This window comes from Coregonus clupeaformis, chromosome 16, assembly GCF_020615455.1.
Source record: "Coregonus clupeaformis isolate EN_2021a chromosome 16, ASM2061545v1, whole genome shotgun sequence".
Classification (NCBI taxonomy): domain Eukaryota; kingdom Metazoa; phylum Chordata; class Actinopteri; order Salmoniformes; family Salmonidae; genus Coregonus; species Coregonus clupeaformis.
In genome coordinates this window covers 52,576,757-52,591,667 of record NC_059207.1, presented here as the reverse complement: position 1 = coordinate 52,591,667, position 14,911 = coordinate 52,576,757, and the positions used below count along the sequence as shown (strand labels likewise).

At 40.5% G+C, this 14,911-nt stretch overlaps 1 protein-coding gene across 2 annotated transcripts in view; it reads left to right on the top strand.

Moving 5' to 3' along the window:
* The window catches only part of snx2 (sorting nexin 2), a 28,802-nt gene extending 16,112 nt beyond the window's left edge, over nucleotides 1-12,690 (top strand). Inside the window, exons 6-16 of one of the 2 annotated variants that reach the window (XM_041900612.1) lie at nucleotides 1,736-1,877; nucleotides 2,094-2,172; nucleotides 3,260-3,335; nucleotides 3,836-3,949; nucleotides 4,459-4,552; nucleotides 5,484-5,689; nucleotides 6,087-6,230; nucleotides 8,798-8,809; nucleotides 9,721-9,801; nucleotides 10,364-10,435; nucleotides 12,139-12,690. In XM_041900612.1, coding sequence (XP_041756546.1) covers nucleotides 1,736-1,877; nucleotides 2,094-2,172; nucleotides 3,260-3,335; nucleotides 3,836-3,949; nucleotides 4,459-4,552; nucleotides 5,484-5,689; nucleotides 6,087-6,230; nucleotides 8,798-8,809; nucleotides 9,721-9,801; nucleotides 10,364-10,435; nucleotides 12,139-12,189 — 1,071 coding nt within the window. In that variant the 3' untranslated portion in view covers nucleotides 12,190-12,690. The remainder of the gene's footprint in view (nucleotides 1-1,735; nucleotides 1,878-2,093; nucleotides 2,173-3,259; nucleotides 3,336-3,835; nucleotides 3,950-4,458; nucleotides 4,553-5,483; nucleotides 5,690-6,086; nucleotides 6,231-8,797; nucleotides 8,810-9,720; nucleotides 9,802-10,363; nucleotides 10,436-12,138) is intronic. The other variant, XM_041900613.1, reaches the window with a different exon arrangement.
* The last annotated feature ends 2,221 nt before the right edge of the window (nucleotides 12,691-14,911 follow it).

Below are 14,911 nucleotides of genomic sequence, written 5' to 3'. Positions count from 1 at the left end.
TTACAACAAATATTATGGTTAAAGTAATATATTAATTGATTTAAATTATTATACACAATTCTTGCAACCAATAGAATGTTATATACAGTGCATTTGGAAAGTATTCCGACCCCTTGACTTTTTCCACATTTTGTTACGTTACAGCCTTATTCTAAAATTGATTAAATCGTTTTTTTCCCCCTCATCAATCTACACACAATACACCATAATGACAAAGCAAAAAGTGTTTTTTTAGAAGTATTTGCAAATGTATTAAAAATAAAAAATGGAAATATCACATTTACATAAGTATTCAAACCCTTTACTCAGTACATTGTTGAAGCACCTTTGGCATAGATTACAGCCTCGAGTCTTGTTGGGTATGATGCTACAAGCTTGGCACACTTGTATTTGTGGAGTTTCTCCAATTCTTCTCTGCAGATCCTCTCAAGCTCTGTCAGGTTGGATGGGAAGTGTCGCTGCACAGCTATTTCAGGTCTCCAGAGATGTTCGATAGGGTTCAAGTCTGGATTCTGGCTGGGCCACTCAAGGACATTCAGAGACGTGTCCCGAAGCCACTCCTGCATTGTCTTGGCTGTCTGCTTAAGGTCGTTGTCCTGTTGGAAGGTAAACCTTCGCCCCAGTCTGAGCTCCTGAGTGCTCTGGAGCAGGTTTTCATCAAAGATCTCTCTGTACTTTGCTCCGTTCATCTTTCCCTCGATCCTACCTAGTCTCCCAGTCCCTGCCACTGAAAAACATCCCCATAGCATGATGCTGCCACCACCGTGCTTCACTGTAGGGTTGGTGCCAGGTTTCCTCCAGACGTGACGCTTGACATTCAGGCCAAAGAGTTCAATCTTGGTTTCATCAGACCAGAGAATCTTGTTTCTCATGGTCTGAGAGTCCTTTAGTTGCCTTTTAGCAAACTCCAAGCGGGCTGTCATGTGCCTTTTACTGAGGAGTGGCTTCCGTCTGGCCACTCTACCATAAAGACCTGATTGGTGGTGTGCTGCAAAGATGGTTGTCCTTCTGGAAGGTTCTCCCATCTCCACAGAGGAACTCTAGAGCTCTGTCAGAGTGACCATTGTGTTCTTGGTCACCTCCCTGACAAAGGCCCTTCTCCCCTGATTGCTCAGTTTGGCCGGGTGGCCAGCTGTAAGAAGAATCTTGGTGGTTCCAAACTTCTTCCATTTAAGAATGATGGAGGCCACTGTGTTGTTTTTGGTACCCTTCCCCAGATCTGTGCCTCGACACAATCCTGTCTCGGAGCTCTACGGACAATTCCTTCGACCTCATGGCTTGGTTTTTGCTCAGACATGCACTGTCAACTGTGGTACCTTATATAGACAGATGTGTGCCTTTCCAAATCATGTCCAAACAATTGAATTTACCACAGGTGGACTCCAGTCAAGTTGTGGAAACATTTCAAGGATGATCAATGGAAACAGGATGCACCTCAGCTCAATTTCGAATATCATAGCAAAGGGTCTGAATGAGGTATTTCTGTTTAAAAAAATAAATAAATTAGCAAACATTTCTGAAAGCCCTTTTTTGCTTTGTCATTATAGAGTATTGTGTGTAGATTGATGCTGGAAAAAAATAATTAGAATAAGGCTGTAAGATAACAAAATGTGGAAAAAGTGAAGGGGTCTGAATACTTTCAGAATGCACTGGATATAAGTTGTATTATTTGTGTTAACAATAAAAATGACATTTTCCACTCTTGCATTTTCTTCTTCCTCCTTCCTTCTTCTAGACCTCTATGACAATTTTCAGCAAGAATGAAACAACTGTAAGGAGGAGGTTTAGTGACTTTCTGGGCTTGCACAGCAAACTAGCCTCCAAGTACCTGCATATAGGATACATAGTCCCTCCCGCTCCAGAGAAAAGCATTGTGGGTGAGTGAAATCTGCTTGGATGTGTATTGAGTTGAATTGAAGACGGTATTATTGTTGTTGCGTCAGAGCTAATTTAGTCATGTCTTGTGGTACCAAAACAGCAGAGCTGATATTTCCTACAGTAGGGTGTAAAGAGGGCAGTCATTTTGCCTGGGCAACTTTATTCATCTACAGGAATGACTGTGTGTAAACATTTGTGTATGTGTTCATCTACAGGAATGACTAAGGTCAAAGTGGGGAAGGAGGATTTGTCTTCTGCAGAATTTGTCGAGAAGAGAAGATCAGCCTTAGAAAGGTATCTATGAAAATACCAAAAACCCTTCTCAAAATCAGTAGATTTTCAGTACTTCAGACCGACTGCAAACATGTATTATTCTGCTGTTTCATTTGTTTTGCCAATTGTTACGACATGCATCCATGCCTGTCCTCCAACAGAGAATGATCCTCGCCACGCAGCTCGTTTAATGCCCTACTTGTCAGACGAGACAGCTCTCATGTCTTACACAAAACTTTTTCGTGAAAAGCCCCTTCAGTCTAAAGAGCATTCTTGTTCTGGTCTTTTGTGGCCTGAAAGGTTAACCTAGAAATATTAGGTAAATAATTATCACAGAGCTCCAGGGCTTCGGGGCTGTCAACACACGAACGGGGTGGGGAGGGGTGAATGCTGAGGGAGAAGATGGTGCTTTCCTCCAGAGCTTCATACCGTATCGTATTCTCTGGACAGAGCTGTCCGACGCGTTCGGTGTTCAGCCCGAGGATGACTACTGCTGCCCCATCCCTGGTTTTAGCCAATTCTGATGAATCGAATAAAAATGTACGTTAAGTGAGGCCCTGACATTTCTCTGCCCTTTTCATCATCTGCCCATTGACTGACATGAAGGTCAGCGTTTACAAGTGGGCAGGGTGTCAGCTTTATACACCTCACTGTTAAAGAACTGAATCCTGATGGCCAAAATAATTCATTTTAAAATAAGTTATTTTAATATATATGCATTAAAATAACTTACTTTAAATTAATTGTTTGGAAAAACAAATTGCAATACATATAGAACTTTGAGAATCACAGTACATATCATATTGGCACCTAAGTACATTTACATTTATGTAATTTAGCAGACACTCTTATCCAGAGCGATTTACAGTAGTGAGTGCATACATTTTTGTACTTTTTCATACTGGTCCCCCGTGGGAATCGAACCCACAACCCTGGTATTGCAAGCACCATGCTCTACCAACTGAGCCACACAGAACGAATTATCGTGATCTATTATTGTGAGGTCCCTGCCAATTCCTAGCCATATTTTTTCATAAATTGTTACCTCTGCACTGAACATGGTAATGATTTATTCACACAATGTAACCTTTTATTTTGTGCTCAATAGGTATCTGATGAGAACAGTGAAACATCCCATCCTGCTGAAGGATCCGGATGTCATGATGTTCCTGGAGAGTTCAGAGGTAGCGTTTCATCTCAATCTGTGTACGACACAAAATTGAACAACACCCAATTTGAGAATTAATGAAAAAAGCGCATTACTTTTTTGTTGTTCTTGTGTGGTAATATTTTTCCCCCATTTCAGTATCCTTTAATAAAGCCAACTTCTGAAAATAGTTTGGGATAAGCTCAAGAACATACGTGACCTTTGTTTTGAAAATGGCCAGTGTAACAGAAAACCGACCTATATGTTCCCATGAAATAACTGTATTAATCCAGTCGTAATGAAATGCCACTGTAGAAAAGAAGGATAAATGGCTGAAAGCAATTGAAAGCTATTTTTGCCCATTGTTCCTCTGAGAGTTTTCCCAGTAAATGGATTAAATTAGATTCTAACAACATTGAAATGTATGGGAGTGGAGAAAACCCCACACAGCTCCTGGCGCGGGGCTCCCTCTGGGATTAGGTCGGAGCCCTAGCCTGTTAACCGGTTTGTTTGCACTTATTTGTCATTTTATCCCAGCTGCCGAGAGCGGTTAGCACCCAGGCGCTGAGTGGGGCCGGAATATTAAGGATGGTAAACAAAGCTGCCGACGCTGTCAACAAAATGACAATCAAGATGAATGAATCGGATGCGGTAAGGGCTGATTTTTGGACTTGAATAATGAGACGAATTAATGAGGCTCTCCACTTGAATTCTAAGATTGGGCGAGTGAAAAGAAGAAGGCAGGTGCTGCTCGGGGGGGGTGGCCCTTTCCTTCCTTACTGGGAAAAGCTATATCGTTTTTATTTTCCACTCCATTGCAATTTATTAACTTTGTTTATTTTTATATACTTGTCGTTCAAATGTAACCTGTAAAAGCATTTTCGGCAATGGAAAGCTTGAATATATGGGGCCTGTCTTACACCGTCAATGTGTTGAACGTAAACCTAGCATCTCGCACACGGTCACTCAGGATGTAAGAAGAATTTCCATTTGAATGTGTTAATTAATTAATTAATCAATAATTGCAAATGTTTTGAAAACATACATAGTTGCTAGTTACTATCATTACTTATTCATACTATTATTATTTAATTTTGTGGAGAAACTGTATTATGTTTAAGCTTGACTTTATTGCTCTGATGTGTTGTGAATGTCAACAGTGGTTTGAGGAGAAGCACCAGCAGTTTGAGAACCTTGACTTGCAACTCAGAAAACTGCATGCTAGTGTGGAGTCTCTGGTCTGCCACCGGAAAGGTAAACCTACCCTGAGTCCTGACCTTGAGCCTCAGTTTACAGTGACATACTCTAGACGCATAAGGCAACATTCGGCTCTTTTAAATGCACAAGCAGTGCGTAAAGGATCTTCAACTAATATCAGCAACTCTGCAATTACTCAAACTTGATTGCACCGCATGTAGCGCATTTTCACAAACTGAAAGTAAAACGCTTCCCATAATGTATATTAATATACTATATAATGTGCTGTCCATTACTGGGCAATGTCTGGTGTTACAATTATCAAAAAATTGCGATGTATAATACAATTCTCAATTGAACAATGTTGTTATTTTGTTAAAGGCCCAGTGCAGTCAAAAACGTGATTTTCCTGTGTTTTTATATACTGTATAATTCCACACTATGAGGTTGGAATGATACTGTAAAATTTAAAATTATGATAATGCCCTTTTAGTGTAAGAACTGTTTGAAAAGACCGCCTTAAATTTCTGTTTTGGTGGGATGGACTTTTGGCCTGCCTGGTGGAGTTACCAGGTGGTAAATTAGGTAATAGACCAATAAGAAAGCGAGTTCCAAACCTCTCTGCCAATAACAGCTAGTTTTCCGTTTTCTCCTCCCCACTCCGACCACTCCCAGACAATCTTACCAAAATTCTTGCTTGAGAAATTGCTCTTTGCTAAGAAGCTGTTTTTGTTTATTTTTGAGCATTTTAATTGAAAACAATCACAGTAAGGTAATTGTTAGCCAGAAATTATTTGATATTGAGATAAAAATGGCTGCATTGGACCTTTTTAATCATCTTGTAAATTTTTGGTGAACCATTGAAATTGGACCACTTTGTACTAGCTTAAATTAGGGTTCAATGCTTCACCTATGAACCTGCTCTCTTTCTAAACAATGTCATGATCCCTTTCTCTTCCTTTCTCTTTTCTTCTCTCCTCCTCTTCAGAGCTGTCGGTAAACACGGCATCCTTCGCCAAGTCGGCAGCCATGCTGGGGAACTCAGAGGACCACACAGCTCTGTCGCGGGCCCTGTCGCAGTTGGCCGAGGTGGAGGAGAAGATCGATCAGCTGCACCAGGACCAGGCTTATGCTGATTTCTACCTGTTCTCTGAGCTGCTGGGGGACTATGTACGCCTCATCACTGCAGTCAAGGTATTCACTGGAGACCTGTACCACTGTGCTGGAATAAAACACTGGGGAGCAGCCTTATTCCGTGTGGGCCTCACATTTCTTTATCTGTATAATTCTTTAGCCCACACCGATATTCTCAAGTTTAGGATGTGCATATCACCTTCTTTTTTGATCACTGGACACCTAGCACAGTCCTATGAATGTATACGCTTACCTTCATTATCTGCAATACATTTTCAATTTCACTTAGAGTAAAATAACTTACGCACCAGCCCTCTATTACTACAAACCTTTGCCCTAATTCTGCTTTTCAAGATTTTGTCTCGGCTGTTGTAATAAAGGCATATTCCCATTTCGATTCCTTTTAACATGTGAGGTTAGCAGTGAACCCAAACATATGCTTTGTCTCTTTCCGTAGGGTGTATTTGACCACAGGATGAAGACTTGGTCCAAGTGGCAGGACACCCAGCTCTTGCTGCAAAAGAAGCGTGAGGCTGAGGCCAAACTCCAGTTCGCAAACAAGCCTGACAAGCTACAGCAGGCTAAGGACGAAATCAAAGAGGTAAGAGAAACGGGCACCTCACTAACAGGCAACCAGACGTTTTAATGATATGTGTGCTCAAATAGGCTAGATAGAATGACAAAACATAGCAAGGGAGGGTAGCTATATAGTGGCAGGACACCCAGAACAAAAACGTAAACGCAACATGTAAAGTGTTGGTCCGATGTTTCATGAGCTGAAATAAAAGATCCCAGAAATGTTCCATATGCACAAAAAGCTTCTTTCTCTCAAATGTTGTGCACAAATTTGTTTACATCCCTGTTAGTGAGCAATTGCCAATATAATCATCTACCTGACAGGTGTGGCATATCAAGAAGCTGATTAAACAGCATGATCATTGCACAGGTGCACCTTGTGCTGGGGATAATAAAAGGCCACTCTAAAATGTACAGTTTTGTCACACAACACAATGCCACAGATGTCTCAAGTTTTGAGGGAGCGTGCAATTGACATGCTGACTGCAGGAATGTCCACTAGAGCTGTTGCCAGTTAATTGAATGTTAATTTCTCTACCATAAGCCGCCGCCAACATCTTTTGAGAATTTGGCAGTACTTCCAACCGGCCTCACAACTGCTAACCACGCCAGCCCAGGACCTCCACATCTGGCTTCTTCACCTGCGGGATCGTCTGAGACCAGCCACCCTGACAGCTGATGACACTGTGGGATTGCAAATCCAAAGAATTTGGTGCTCTTTGTCTTCACCAGGGTCTTGACCTGACTGCAGTTCGGCGTCGTTGCCGACTTCATTGGGCAAATGCTCACCTTCGATGGCCACTGGCACTCTGGAGAAGTGTGCTCTTCACAGATGAATCCCAGTTTCAACTGTACCGGCGTCGTGTGGGCAGCGGTTTGCTAATGTCAATGTTGTGAACGGAGTGCCCCATGGTGGTGGTGGGGTTATGGTATGGGCAGGCATAAGCTACGGACAATGAACACAATTGCATTTTATCGATGGCAGTTTGAATGCACAGAGAGGCCCATTGTCGTGCCATTCATCTGCCGTCATCACCTCATGTTTCAGCATGATAATGCTCGGCCTCATGTCGCAAGGATCTGTACACAATTCCTGGAAGCTGAAAATGTCCCAGTTCTTCCATGGCCTGCATACTCACCAGACATATGTCACCCATTAAACATGTTTGGGATGCTCTGGATCGACGCGTACGACAGCAACTTCGCGCAGCCATTGAAGAGGAGTGGGACAACATTCCACAGGCCACAATCAACAGGCTGATCAAGTCTATGCGAAAGAGATGTATCGCGCTACATGAGGCAAATGGTGGTCACACCAGATACTGACTGGTTTTCTGATCCACGCCCCTACTTTTTTTTTAAGGTATCTGTGACCAACAGATGCATATCTGTATTCCCAGTCATGTGAAGTCCATATATTACTGTAACTCAGTAAAATCTTTGACGTTGTTGCATGTTGCGTTTATATTTTTGTTCAGTGTAGTTGGTTACAAAACATTTATTCAAGAAGTTAGTTTTCACATTGACAACATTTAAAACCCAAAATATAAGTTTAATTAAATTCATCTTGAACCACTAAAGCTTTATTTGAATGAAGCATGTTAACCCCAGTTGCTCTCCTTGATTTGGAATAGCAAGCCAACCTTAGTAGTGTGTCGGTTGTTTTGCTAAAACAATTACTTGGGTTGATTTCGGCATTCATCTCTAGATCCATTATTTGGGCATCAGCTTGGGAAAACTGGTTAAAGGATCACAAATTATTAGCGTAGACTAATATTGCTAATTTGAGTATGATCATATTTGACATTACTTACAATTAGGCCATCATTACATGTTCCGCTACTCAACTTAACAGTCCTTAGCTTTATGAGAACACAATTCTATCTCGCCTTTTCCTCTCCTGCTACCCTACTACCTCTCCCTATGTGCATTGCCGTCGATTCAATTGTTAGAAACGCTTCTGAATTGTAGTCACATGCTTTCCACTTTCATTTAAACATAAGTAAATGTTTGCATTAAATATGAGAAACCTAAGAAATACTTTGTTTAGGATGTTTGTAACAGACAAGGTGAAAAATCGGTCTGTCCCCTTGAGCAAGACACACCACACGCTCCAGTGGTGCCATACTACTATGGCTGATCCTGTAAAACAACACATTTCACTGCACCTATCCTGTGTATGTGACAATAAAACATATATTTTTGTATTAACCATGTACTTACTAATTTAATATTGAACCATACTGCCCCCTCTGGTCAGTAATAAGTATTGCACTAAGGACAATAATAATGGGTGGCGGTAGATTAATCCAGACGTTTTTGTCATAACAACGCATGCTACTGGGGATATTCACAGAGGGGTTGTTTTTTAAGTTGAATATCTCCCCTTTCAGTCTTGGGCATTACATGCTAACCAGGGTGACTGTTGTAATGGCTATTAACCTGCTTACCTTCTGCTTTGATCAGTGGAATGCCATTCCTCTGTAGTTCACCTGTGTTTGGCAACAGTGGGTTCATGTTTGAATTATTTTAAGAACAAAACATTTTCAAGCTCTTTAATTTCTGCATTTTCCCTGCCATGCCTCCACCAAGGAGATTGAGGAGGTAGGACCCTGGGCTTGGCTTTTTTAATTTACTTTTCTTCATCACTTACAGTTCCCTCCATTTCATCACTAAACTGCACCAATTGAAGTGCCTATCTAGTGTCACATTGATCATCTTTGTCAAAAGACTAAGTTTGGCTGATTCGTCATTTGAAACCCATAATGATATCAATAGACAAGTGATCACTTTGGATCACTTTGGGACTAGGGCAGGGTTTCCCAAACTCGGTCCTTGGGACCACAAGGGGTGCACGTTTTGGTTTTTTGTCCTAGCGCTACACAGCTGATTCAAATAATCAACAAGCTTTTTGATTTGAATCGGCTGTGTAGGATAAGGGCAAAAACCAAAATGTGCACCCCTTGTGGTCCCAAGGACCGAGTTTGGGAAACGCTGGACTAGGGGATGAGGATTTGACAAAGTGAGGGTTGCAAACCTAATAAACAGAATATATAAATGGACTGTGCAAATTGGCACAGCATTGTGCAAACTGCTTAATGTGACTGTCTTACAGTATCTATACGAACAGGACTGTTTCGTATTTGTAAGTGTAAAAATGGGCTTGTCTTCAATTTATTTTTTTATTTTTACTCCAACTTAATATTCATTGCTTCACCATTAACTTGGTATTGTCAATCATCTCCAGTAAATAGTGTGTTTACTTTACCCCATAACTCCTGAGAATTTGTCTATCCTCATTACTAGTAATTACTTAATAGCTTTTTCATTTTTTCAAATGCAACTGACTAATGGATAATGTATACAGTAGTAACTGACCAGTAACAGTTAATTCTGCAACAGGTTACAAGTGTATAAATACAGTACACCAGTATAGAATACATGTATACATTAGTGTACTTGTTTTGGACCGAGTACTTTCTTAGTGGAGAGAACTTGTCATTTTGTCTTTGCAGTTGGAGGGGAAGGTCCAGCAAGGTGAAAAAGACTTTGAGCTGATTTCCAAAACCATTCGAAAAGAAGTGAGCCGATTCGAGGTATGATGAACACGATAACATTTGACATCTTAGTCATTTAGCAGACGCTCTTATCCAGAGCGACTTACAGTTTAGTGAGTGCATACATTTTTTCATACTGGCCCCCCGTGGGAAACGAACCCACAACCCTGGCGTTGCAAGCGCCATGCTCTACCAACTGAGCTACACAGGGCCCCACCTTTTATGTATTTGGTTTCGCCCCAGAATATGGGCATCATGTGGATGGGAGGGGCCTGATAAACTAGAGTTAAAAAATAGGACAAATACAAATGTTTACCCTTATTGCTAGTTTGATGTTTCCATAACCACTGAATAGTTGATTTGTAATATCAAGATAGCCCTTACTAAAATATATATATTTTTTTTACTGCAGTATTATGAGGATACTTTTGATAGTGATTTATTACACCGACCGTATGTCAAATAAAATAAAATAAAATGTTATTTGCCACATGCGCCGAATACAACAGGTGTAGACATTACCGTGAAATGCTTACTTACAGCCCTTAACCAACAATGATGTTATTTTGTCTGACCTGTGACCATGTCTCTCCCGTTACAGAAGGATAGGGTGAAGGACTTCAAAGTTGTCATTATTCAATACCTGGAGTCGCTTGTGCAAACACAACAGCAGGTACAGCATATCTGGGTTTGGATTCCTATTGGTAGTGTAGTGGGAGACTACACATGCACATACACCACTTGCACCAACTTGTAACAAATGTCATAATTTATATTTCATTAAGGAATGTATTAAAATATGTTGACAATTTAGCGTTTTCCCAGAATTCTACATACTATCTAATTAGCATAATAATCAACTTAGAACTTAGCATAAAGTATGCGGCAAGTTTACTTTTTGAAAGTGAAGTATTAGCATCAGAAAAGTGCATTGTGTGACAGTATACTATACATACACTACCATTCAAAAGTTTGGGGTCACTTAGAAATGTCCTTGTTTTCTAAAGAAAAGCAATGATTTTGTCCATTTAAAATAACATCAAATTAATCAGAAATACAGTGTAGACATTGTTAATGTTGTAAATGGCTATTGTAGCTGGAAACTGCTGATTTTTTAAAATGGAATATCTACATAGGCGTACAGAGGCCCATTATCAGCAACCATCAGTCCTGTGTTCCAATGGCACGTTGTGTTTGCTAATCCAAGTTTATCATTTTAAAAGGCTAATTGATCATTAGAAAACCCTTTTGCAATTATGTTAGCACAGCTGAAAACTGTTGTGCTGATTAAAAAAGCAATAAAACGGGCCTTCTTGAGACAAGTTGAGTATCTGGAGCATCAGCAATTGTGGGTTTGATTACAGGCTCAAAATGGCCAGAAACAAATAACTTTCTTCTGAAACTCATCAGCCTATTCTTGTTCTGAGAAATGAAGGCTATTCCACGCGAGAAATTGCCAAGAAACTGAAGATCTCGTACAACGTTGTGTACTACTCCCTTCACAGAACAGCGCAAACCGGCTCTAACCAGAATAGAAAGAGGAGTGGGAGGCCCCGGTGCACAACTGAGCAAGAGGACAAATATATTAGTGTCTAGTTTGAGAAACAGACGCCTCACAGGTCCTCAACTGGCAGCTTCATTAAATAGTACCCGCAAAACACCAGTCTCAACGTCAACAGTGAAGAGGCGACTCCGGGATGCTGACTTAGGCAGAGTTGCAAAGAAAAAGTCCAGTGTCTGTTCTTTTGCCCATCTTAATCTTTTATTTTTATTGGCCAGTCTGAGATATGGCTTTTCTTTGCAACTCTGCCTAGAAGGTCAGCATCCCGGAGTCGCCCCTTCACTGTTGACGTTGAGACTGGTCTTTTGCGGGTACTATTTCTAATGATCAATTAGCCTTTTAAAATGATAAACTTGGATTAGCAAACACAACATGCCATTGGAACACAGGACTGATGGTTGCTGATAATGGGCCTCTGTAAGCCTATGTAGATATTCCATAACAAATCAGCCGTTTCCAGCTACAATAGCCATTTACAACATGAACAATGTCTACACTGAATTTTTGATCAATTTGATGTTATGTTTTTTCTTTTCTTTCGATAACAAGGACGTTTCTAAGTGACCCCAAACTTTTGAACGGTAGTGTATGTCTGAAAACATACTTTGAAATAATATACTTCCTAAATATACTATTTGAAAGGGAAATAAACATATGGGCCTAATACAACTAAATGTTTTGCTGTTTAGTTCGATTTTTTTAAAAACTGACAATAGACATTAATGAACTTCATTTTCATAAGGATTACCTTAAAAGTCTGAAGCATGGTCATGTAGCTAATGGATCCTCACTGTAGTTTCCCTTCTGCTCCACAGCTGATAAAGTATTGGGAGGCGTTCTTACCTGAAGCCAAAGCTATCGCATAATAACTGGATGGCCCGCCTTGCCTGCATTTTTGCCAACCACAGCACCCCTGTCTGATGATCACACATTTTCTTATGTTTACGTCCAGATCACGCCTTCAAGAGGATGCACAGAGAAACTAAATACACTTTTTGACATGCGAATTGCTCACCCTCCGCAGTTACCCTATGATTTTACCTGAAAGAAGCACCTGTCCTATTTCTGTTGAGAGATTAACCCCATGAGGACTGTGATAAGCCAGGGACTTCGCACTCCCTGTTTGATCAAACACTACTACTACTCTGTCTTATTTACTACCAGAATGATTTGTGGGTTTGATATTTGCCACCTAATGTGCAATGGTTGACGATTTCTTTAATATAATTTTTTGTTGTATTGTTTCATTTGAAGGCCTTGTTTCCCCCAATAAAAAAAAAACTGTGATCTTTTCTTTTCACTTTACATTCCCGTGCTGCAAATGTTTGAGTACTTTAATTCTAATAAAGGAATGTATCTCAGTGTTGGATGTGATGTTTTGAAATGGTATATTTGTTGTGCATATCACTTGGCTGACAGGCCTTGTCTTTGTGTACAGTACAAAAGGAGTTTTCAGTTACTACGGTGCTTCATACGTATTCCATGCGGACCACGTGATATTTTCTGAGGAGAGCTTGTTTATTTTTTTAAAAGTTCCACTCATTCTCATTAAAATATACTTTAAAATACTAACACTGTACATGTCATTGAGACAAACACTGAGTGTACAAAACATTAGGAACACATGCGCTTTCCATGACAGACTGACCAGGTGAATACAGGTGAAAACTGTGATCCCTTATTGATGTCACCTGTTAAATCCACTTAAATCCGTGTCGATGAATTGGAGGAGACGGGTTAAAGAAGGATTTAAGCCTAAAGACAATTGAGACATGGATTGTGTGCGTGCCATTCAGAGGGTGAATGGGCAAGACAAAATATTTAAGTGCATTTGAATGGGGTATGGTAGTAGGTGCCAGGCACACTGGAGTGTGTCAAGAACTGCAACGCTGCTGGGTTTTTCACACTGAACAGTTTCGTGTGTGTCAAGAATGGTCCTCCACCCAAAGGACATCCAGCCAACATGACATAACTGGGAAGGATTGGAGTCAACATGGGCCCGCATCTCTGTGGAATGCTTTTGACACCTTGTGTAGTCTATGAATTGAGGCTGTTCTGAGGGCAAAAGGGGGTGCAACTCAATATTAGGAAGGTGTTTCTAATGTTTTGTACACTCATTGATTGAACTACCAGTTGTTATAAGCAGTGGCCAATATTACAACTGCATTTATACTGGCCAGTATTACGTCTCTTGTAGCCCAACAACTTTATACAGAACACAATCATCCCGACATGTCCTGTCAAGTGTTTAGAACTGCATAATACATCTTCAATGCGCTGTCAAAAAGTCCAGTGCACATGACTTTGCATTGTCGCTGTCGTATTGACAAGCTGTCATATTAATGCATTGCTTTAGGTATCTGTAAAAGAGGATATTCATATGTGAGGCAGCCTGTTATGAGAGACACGAAGTGAGTCCTCTCCTTAAGGGCCTGTGTGTATGGGACCATGTCACTATTGACACCACTCAATTTAGTGCTCTTGCAGGGGACCACAAAGCCCAGTTTCACTAGAAACTCACAGGTGCTTTCACTAGCACACACATGCCTACCCTTTTATGGTGATTTGATACAATGCAGGAGACTAAGCTGTTGAAACAGGAAACACTCCAAAATCGTATCGGGTGTATTCATTATGCCGATTCTGTTGCAAAATGTTCTTAAACGGAACAAAACCGGGAGGGACCCACCTGAATTTGTCCAATAGAAACTCATTAGTTTGGACTAATGATTACAAGTTGTCACGTACTGTACTACTATACTACATCTTGAATGAAAGATATCCACCCATAGTTAGTTTCAGTGGAACATGTAATGCCACCTCATTGAACGTTTGGTTGATTCAACCAATTGTGAGTTAAACCAGTTAGTTAGGATATTGTTTGTTGGTGAGACAAAAGTCAGGGCCAGGGTTGGGGGTAAATTCCATTTAAATTCAGGAAGTAAACTGAAATTCCTATTCCAAATTTGTACTCATAGAGAAGCATTGAAAATGGAATTGTAATTTCAGATTAATTTCTGACTCTTGTCAAGAGGAACGAGACCTACTGTGTGCACACACACTGGACTCTACCCACACACTCACACATACTGGACTCTACCCACACACTCACACATACTGAACGCTACCGACACACTCCCACATACTTACACTGACACTACATATGCCCACACACACATAACGTGTACACACATACACACTGATGCCGCACACACACACACTTACACACTCACCTCTTACCCCTGCACATTGACTCAGTACTGGTATATAGCAATTCTTACTCATTATTGTTATCCACTGTGTATTTATTCCCTGTGTCACTATTTCAATGTTTTATTAAAATGTGTATCTTTATCTTTAACTCATTGTACGCATTGTTGGAAAAGGACCTGTAAGTAAGCATGTGACAAATACACATTTATTTGATTTTGCATGACCGTTATCTCACTATAAGATTTTGTTGTACTGTTTTGTAGTATTGTCTCTCACTTACTGACACATCCTGTGTTCCATGTAGAAAATGCATCAATAGCCTCTTCTTATTATCAAAAATAATGAAAAAGAAATTTTGACAGGGTTGAGCTACTC